At 41.0% G+C, this 8,471-nt stretch overlaps 1 protein-coding gene across 1 annotated transcript; it reads right to left on the bottom strand.

Moving 5' to 3' along the window:
* Nucleotides 1-1,661: 1,661 nt before the first annotated feature.
* On the bottom strand, nt 1,662-7,696 carry LOC310815817 (serine/threonine-protein phosphatase 6 catalytic subunit). Its single transcript, XM_083685750.1, has 7 exons — nt 7,567-7,696; nt 6,419-6,514; nt 5,787-5,852; nt 4,917-5,058; nt 4,470-4,549; nt 4,071-4,280; nt 1,662-3,761 (listed from the first exon to the last, which is right to left on the bottom strand). Exons 1-7 carry the CDS (start codon nt 7,639-7,641, stop codon nt 3,513-3,515), a joined length of 918 nt encoding a protein of 305 aa, XP_083541876.1. The 5' UTR covers nt 7,642-7,696; the 3' UTR covers nt 1,662-3,512.
* Nucleotides 7,697-8,471: the final 775 nt, after the last annotated feature.

Here is an 8,471-nt window from a genome sequence, read left to right as displayed (position 1 = left end):
GTTTTCTAGCACATTTGGTGGCGTTCGATTCGTCTGAACCGGACCGTAAGTCGGTCACGTCACCGGGCCAAACGCGGCGAGGGCGGAGCGCTCGGGTGAAACCGAACAAAAACCTACGCCGGCTCTTGTGAAAAGCAAGCGTGGTTGATGGTTCAGGAATAATACAGATCGTGTCGTTTTCATCATGTTTTTTCACATAGAGATAATGTCAATGAATGGATGTGTGTATTTTCATTCATCTATAGCACAGACGTTTACAGCATTGTCTACATCCGTACGTCAGGGACGAGCATCGCTGGGAAATCTATGAAAAACATAAATAAAAAAAATAAAAAATCGAACAAAATGTACCAATCTATGTCTCAGGATTTTATCTATTGTAACCTTGAAATGCTCATGATGTATGTTTGTACCTTGTTGTTTACATGTCAGTGTGTATCTGTTTTCAAGTTGATGACCCTTATCCCTTTCAAATTGTTTTCAAGTTCCAGTTTTTGTATTTTGTTGTGCTGTTTGTGAATTATTTGTTATGCATTCTGTTCACTGCAATAAAGAGCGTTGAGTAGGAATTACGCCACCTCTCTGTCAGAAGACTATATGGAGGCTGCATCTGCCATGTGAGATTAATGTAGGCTACTCAAACAACTGCCATAACCCATAAAACCAAGAGTGGACTGCACTTTATCCTTGTCAATGGAGTGGCAAAGTCTTTTTTTCCAAGCGTTGCGTTACACATCAGTGTACAGTTTCTTGTACGTTTTATTTTCCGATCCACTAGCGTTTGATTTTGGTAACTGCTTCTCAAATATTTTGTCTTTGTAGGCCAACGTTTCTTGAGAAAAAAAAATACTCAAAGAACGTGAGACAATCAGGGAGATATTTGGGAAAGTAATGCCAGATATAGCTAGCAATATGTGTCTAAAGGTTGTTTGACTCAAGTCTCAACAAAGCCGTGAAGGGGGTTCAGAAGGTTCTGTTTGACTCTGGTGCTAACTTTACTAAAATGAAATGTCATACGTCACGGCACGTGGGAAATCATTTTTAGGAGGAGCTAAGAAAATAAAATGTATCGCCCAAAACACATACTTTACCTAAACAGCCATTTTCTGACTTCAATCATTGTGCAGCCCCAGGATGTCATATACTGTATCACCAGTTGCCAACTGAAAGACTGTTCAAACTAGTTAGTTCATCAGGCCAGAAAAACTGACAAGAACACGAAGCTTATATTAGCTGGGATCCCAATGGGAAAATGAATGGTGATTTCCAGCTTGAGCCGGAAGTAAGTTCAACAAGCTCAAACCAACTACATTAAGACGGTGTGTTTGGGGAAGTCTATATACTGCTTTCAGGTTAAGTGAAACAGACGTCAAGTTGCTGCAAAGTCACCCCACAATTCAAGTTGAGTCTCGAACTTGCGACCTCTGACTTGCCAACACACGTGACTGGAAAAACACCCAATGTTAAGCAGCTACACTAGGTGGTAGTATTTGAACTTGAGGAGTGAGTTTTACCATCTCAACTCGGTTACATAAGGAAATCAGTGATTCCATAATTTGGGTGAACTAACCCTTTACATACACATACAAAAGCAGAGCAGATGAACAACTATTGAATGCACACACAACTATAAATAAAAGAATATTCATATCAAGTTTTTGGGTATACAATTCAATTTGATTGCAAATAACCCACCCATTTACTCTCATTACATGGATCAAAACGTGTTTCAGGGAGTACAAATAAACCAGGCGTTTGTCCAACAAGGCGTTCACTGCCAACAATGTTACCCTTTTACAGTTACTAATTTACCATTTTTATGAACATTCCCAACCATTACAGGCAAGTTTCGGCCAGTTCTAAAATGATGACACTTACTCCATTATGTAACATCAGTTAAATGGGTGTCATCATTGATAAAAACAACACTTTTCTCAATGGCTTGAGCACGTGGGAGTGGGCTACCGTGAACACGGTCGATGAAGGTGAGAAATGTCTGCGTTTCTGTTTCATGACGGAATTCACAAGGACAATGAGATGAAAGAAAATATGCTTGGGGATTGCAGACCGAGTATCATAGCGCATGAAGATGCGAGATACTAAAACATAAACATTTTGTAACGCTTTCTCTGAGACACACACACACAATACCTTAAGTACATTTATAATGCCTAACATGATAGCATTATAAGACCAAAGTGCATAATGCCTATAGCCTGAAATTGCCACAGATAACATAACTGCATTTGGACCCAGATTTCCTTAGGAGGCACTATGCCACAGCATGTAACATGTTGTGTGCTACATGCTTCATGTTCTGATCTGTCATTCTGGAAAGATACAAACCTCAGTTTCGAAATCTTTTGTCGCATGAATGCATGACTTCATTAAATACCTTCATTTGAAACACAAGGACACTGTCCTGCTTATTATTTTATACAGGAAGGCATAGGGCATTATAAACCCATTTTATCATTGTTATCCACTAGTATGAAGTGTGATTGGTTAGAGTTAGAAGGTCAGGGCCAACAACAAACACCACCTACGGGTAGAAAACAAAAAAACACGCTGCAAAATCTAAAACGCTCGGGACCAATCTTAGACGCACGCTACAAACACAACAGCAAAACCTGTTCCATACTGGTGTAGCACCCTGATCAGGACATAGAGCATAACACATCATCACTAATAATGGGAGCTTTGTTGTTTATTTGAAACAAAACAATACAAGTGAGAAGACAAGAAAACATGAAAACATAGGGTGGCAAAAAAAAAAAAAAAGTGTGCTTTTTGACAACAAATTTCCGGGTTGGTGAATGCCGTTGACTAACGCTATATATCTAAGCTTAACCTTTACCCTAACCTTAACCAATCAGGAACCTATGCAGAACCCTATCCCTAAACTTGGTGGAGAAATTTGTAAAAAAAAAAAAAAAAAAAAATGTATTTCACAGTAGGTATGGATCCGATTGCTGATTTGTTACTGACAGGTCAAGATGAGGGTGCTACCTACTGCGCCACTGGACACGCTGGCACTGTCGGAAATGCCAGTAAAGAATAAGGAAATGGCCGTACAGCAACTACCAAGATGAAACGTCGACTATATCGGAATACGCGTTCATATCAGTAGCTACTGTCAACTTGTTATACTGCTTTAGGTAGTACAACACTCACCTCTGTAGCTAGGGATCCTCGTATCAAATCCCCCTCAAAGCTGTTCTCTTTCTCACGCTAACTTGGTGGCAGCGTTGAGATACTCCCTGCGGTCTCTAAGAGCTCTGTTCCAACCGTACTGTTACTGAACACCAGCAAACGGTCGTGGAGAAGGTCAAGTTAACAGAAAAGATTTGGCGAACGTTACCGTTATCGTTCTGCCTTGTCGAACGCACATCAGGTGTACAGGCATGTCGTAATATAAAAAGGAAAGTAGTAAGAAAAAAAAAAGGGGGGGGGGGGGGGGGGGGGGGGGGGAAGAGGCTTGGGGCTATTTCTGAACCGAATGTCTCTTTTGATTAGAGGAAGTAGGGTGTTGTCGTTCTGGGAGGGATTACTCGCTCCGAGTCCGGAACAGCGCGGAACAGCTTGGGTTCCCGCGTGTTAACGTCTTTGAAGACCATGATCGACGCAATGTTCCCACAGCGGTAGCAGTAGTTGGGCGCAGACCACACAGTTACCAGTTTCTCATCAAACATGAACTTGTAGCCCTCGTGAACCAGCTGGTGTGCACGGCAGATGAGCTTCAGATTGTTGATGTGAACAAACTGAAACAGAGAAAGAGACCCGTGAATGTAGAACTCAGGATAGGACATCCAAGTGCATCCTGAGAATCCTGTCCGTGATTATGATAATCACCGTTGACAGTGATTCACTCAAAACAATGACAACGTGGTGCATTTTATTTTGTAAATTTGTTAATATTTTGTTGTTGTTGTTAATATGTTGCTATTTTGTACGGTTTTTTTGTCAATATTGCTGTTGTTTTTTATGTCCCATGCACCAACCTCACCAAGTCAATTTCCTGTATGTGCAAATATACTTGGCCAAATAAAATAATTCTGATTCTGATTTACCTCATTGGTGACCTTTGCGCCAAAGAGCCAGCCTGCACCTCGCGGACTGATGGCCCACGTGTCCACGTCCTCAGGGTCCGACCACACCAGGTCACAGAAGGCTCCCTTGTGGGGAATCTCTTGGTTGCGTTCAATGGTGCGGATCTGGTCCAAGGTCTTGATGTCGGGTGAAAGGCCACCGTGCACACAAAGGATCTGCTCATCTATCAACTGTGGTGAGAAACTATATTAGTGATTGATTCCTAAAATGATGGACACTTTGAGGCAGATTGAACACTGTGGAGGACCTACACTCAAAACATGAGGATACAAATCAACTATGTGAGCATTAACATGATCGACTTTTTTTTTTAAATTTATTTTTTAAAATAAAGGAATCAAGTCAATGATGAGACTTACAGCTGCTACTGTTAGCATGTCAAACACTTTTGTACAGTATCGCCAGGCATTGGCATTTCCATATTTTGTTTGGCACTCATCTGCAAAATACAAACACAGACAAAAAAAAAAACATTATTACACATAGGAAAGATCATATTGGTGGTTTTATACATGGGAGATCAGTGCACATGTACACATTAATTTTTACTATTTTGTAATTTTTTGTCAATATTTGCTGTTGTTAATATTTGCTATCTTATGTCCCATGCACCAACCTCACCAAGTCAATTTCCTGTATGTGCAAATATACTTTAAATAATAAAATAAAATAATTCTGAAATGCTCACACACGTGAAACTCTCTCTCACACTCACACACACACTCACACACTCACACACTTCAACAGCCTGAGACCCTACAAGGACCTATATGATCATCGTGGCTGTCTGTCAGCACGTTGCCCACCGTAGAAGCCGTACACCTGTGTGATCTGCCTGCTTTCGTGATTTCCGCGTAAAAGTGTGATGCGGTCTGGCCACTTGGCTTTTAAGGCTAGCAGGTATGTGAATGTCTCCAGGCTGTAGTATCCTCTGTCTACAAAGTCACCCTGGGGGGGGGGGGAAACAAACAGATATTAAGATCCATCCGCATGCATACAATTCTCCATTCTACCTCCTGTACACCTCCTGACCAGAGGAAACAAACAACTCAAGCAATGCTCGTGGATGACTGTTGTAAATGTTGGTTTATCCAAAAAATATTTTAAAAAGAGCAAGCATTGATACTTATAACGATGAAATCCTAATGACTGCAGCCCGCTGGCTCAATTCAACTGTATAGTGAAAGCAAACTGGGCAAGTAGCCTCCTACTCTAAAAAGCACAAAATGTTCTTTTAGAAACGACAAAGCTACTCGTGAGAGACAGGGAGTACACGACACATACAAATGCGACTATTCGAGTCGAGAGCTGCTTGCCCCATTAGCTCCCACAATATGGTGGAGTTGAGCAAGTGAACTGCTAGACATACAGCACACGTACACACATAAAACCATCTGCGCTGATTAACAACACCACCGATTTAAAAAATTAAGTGTCAAAATAGTGAACCGTCGTCTTCACAACCAGAAAAGGTGAGGTCAAAACATCAGAAATAGGATGATGACGGAAAACAAAAGTAGTGACTCTTTCATCAAGTGAGCATGGTATGTCTGTCCATTGAGTTACTTGAGAAATACCACTGTAGCCATGCAACATAGGATACTGTTTCAAATCACAAGAAAGTTACTAACTGAGGGTCTCTGACAATTGAATAAAACGTCAAAGTTCACACTCACCATGAAAATGTAGTTTGTGTCCGGGACTTGCCCACCAGTTCGGAAGAGTTCACACAGGTCATAAAACTGAAGGCAGAAATCAGACAAAATTAAATTCAAGATCTGAATGCAACAAGGCTTTCCCATAAAAAAATAATAAATAGACAACCTCACTATGCATGGTGAGAGCCAATAGCCAACTGTGTCACGACAGTAAAACAGTCAATAAGCTGGTAAAGTAGCTGCCTTCTCCCTATCCTGCCCCCTGTGTCTGGCTTCAGACCGCTAATCTATCATTACAATATGCAACAGTGGGGGCATTTGTGAAGGCGTAAACACTGTATAGCCTAATGGTCCAAGCAGGAATCAAACCCACAATCTAAGCATTACTGCCCACTGAGCCACACATGAGTTGGTAGAGCATGACGTTAACAACGATTAGGTTGTGGGTTTGATTCCCACTGGGACCATATATACTGAAATGTATGCACTCACTGCAATGTAAGTCGCTTTGGATAAAAGCGGTAGCTAAATTGCATATATTATTATTATTATTATTATTATTATTATTATTACATGACCAGTGTTCAACAATCAGCAATGTTACTGGTTGTTATGGTAAAGATAGTATAAGAGCATAGGAACATACATACCTGGCCATGAATGTCTCCACACACAGTGACTGGCGTAGATACTGGTTGAACGTTCGATTCCTCCAGTAGCAAATCACATACATAGTCACATAATCTCTGAAAAGGCACAAGAAACATTTGAAATGAGCAAAAAGGGCCTTCTTTCAAATGAGCAGGACAGACCACATACGGCCACACACACACACACACACACACACACACACAGCTTGCTCTGAGCAGTTGTCAAGGAGGGATGAGTAGTGTTTTTAGTATCATATTAGTTGTGCTGTGTATATACTGTGTATAAACGCAGACCCTTTTAAGCTTTGCTTTAAAACAAAACCAGTCATAAATCCTTATTGCTTTGGTTCAAATGAGGTGCAACACTTGTTCTGCTTTCATAAAGGCATGAAGGAGACATGTTAATCATCATTACGAAGTACATTTCTTCTTTTGAAATGACTAGCCTAACAGTCATTCATAGCTGATTTTATACTTTCCAGTGGACATCGTGCTTATTTTGCTGCATGACGTGAGGACCAACTACCCCACGAAATAACAGAATGAGTTTATTGCAAATCTGTGACTATGCAAGGTGCTTTTGGATGCTGTCAAATGATCTCCTACTGCTAGCATAAATGCTAGTCCAATGCTAGTCCGAGGGGCCGCGACTGTTGACCTAGACTCCCTAGCATTTCGCTACTTTCACGAATCCTCTCTCGACCACCAGAGTTTTAACCCCGAGTTATTAAAAATACACCCTACAGTCCATTTCATTGAGGATCATCAAAACTTGGTAATAGTTTCGTAACTAACTTATTTTCATATCTATGACAAGGTTGTACCCAAAGCTAATAATTAAGCATGTAAAAATCCCCCAAAAGTTGGGAAGTCCAGCTTTAACTCTCAAGTACATGACAGCGGAGTGAAATCAGCTAGTATCGATACTATAAATAAGACCATGTTTAAATGTATATTGATGGTTATTTTTCTCAGGAAATGGGGTAGTTCCGCTGTATTCTGGGGTCAACTGTACGGAAAGCGCTGACATGCTAGCTAACGAGGCTACAAAATGTTGCCGTCAAAGCTAGCTATATCTTAGCATGCTTGATACATCAATGCAAGAGTCATCGTTTCTCAAAAAAGCAAACGACTACATTTCAGCTCACCTTTAAGTCGTTTTCTGGTAAATATTTGCACTGTCTTGCAATTTCAACATACTTATCCAAGTCCAACGGCGCCATTTTGACAACAACAACCGCAAAAACCAAAGAAAATACACATAGGAAAGAGTGTGCACTGTGTAAACTAACTAGCACCAGTCCCACCAGAGAACATTGAAATCAAGAGAGTTATCTGACGGGCACTTCCTGTAACGGCCCATAAGCAGACTAAGCAGGATTTTGACTAGCTGGTTGTCAATAAAGAGCCGAAGTAAGCGCCGCCCCTTTTATTTTTGGTACCAGGAGTGCATGTCTGTCCTCTCTGTTCCCCATTGTTGGATTTTCAACCCGTATTATAAAGGATTGGTTCAAATCACGCTCCCGAGCCAATAAAATGTTGTGGCTTTAACCAGTGTCAGTCAAGCCTGACAGTATCATTTTCTCAGTTGTTAAGAACACGACTCCTCGCATCTTCTCCTCCGTCCTCCACTCGCTTCCAACTGAAAACGCATTAGAGAAAAAGATTTAGGTTCCTCCCCTTACATATTCTCCTCCAATACTTTTTGAGGAGGAAGCGAGTGGAGGACAGAGGAGAGGATGAGAGGAGTTAAGGCTAATATATGTGTGATATAAACGTACAAAAAAGTCAGGCGTAAGCAATGTTCCCTCTAAGCTGCGCGCCTGCGCAATCGCGCACTGCTCGCACATTCTCAGCGCACAAGAAAATCTATGCAGCGCATAAAATAAAATTCACCATAAACGTATTAATTAATATCTAATATTAGACCTAATCTAATCTAATTAATTAGACCAATAATGTGTTTTTTGTACCATTTTTCAATGTAACACAGTGAGTGACAGGTGTCCAGCCAATGATACGATACGGTTTACTTACGCTACGCAGCCAATCA

The sequence above is a fragment of the Argentina silus genome, assembly GCF_951799395.1.
Source record: "Argentina silus genome assembly, chromosome: 15".
Lineage (NCBI taxonomy): Eukaryota > Metazoa > Chordata > Actinopteri > Argentiniformes > Argentinidae > Argentina > Argentina silus.
The sequence above is the reverse complement of the archived record's forward strand: the minus strand, read 5'-3'. Positions and strand labels throughout refer to the sequence as shown.

Coding starts and splice junctions, on each gene's coding strand:
- LOC310815817 (XM_083685750.1), bottom strand. CDS start 7,641: ATGGCGCCGTTGGACTTGGATAAGTATGTTGAAATTGCAAGACAGTGC. Junction 4,281..4,469: donor ACATGCTAACAGTAGCAGCT/GTAAGTCTCATC, acceptor TTCTCACCACAG/TTGATAGATGAGCAGATCCT. Junction 3,762..4,070: donor GCGCAAAGGTCACCAATGAG/GTAAATCAGAAT, acceptor TCTCTGTTTCAG/TTTGTTCACATCAACAATCT.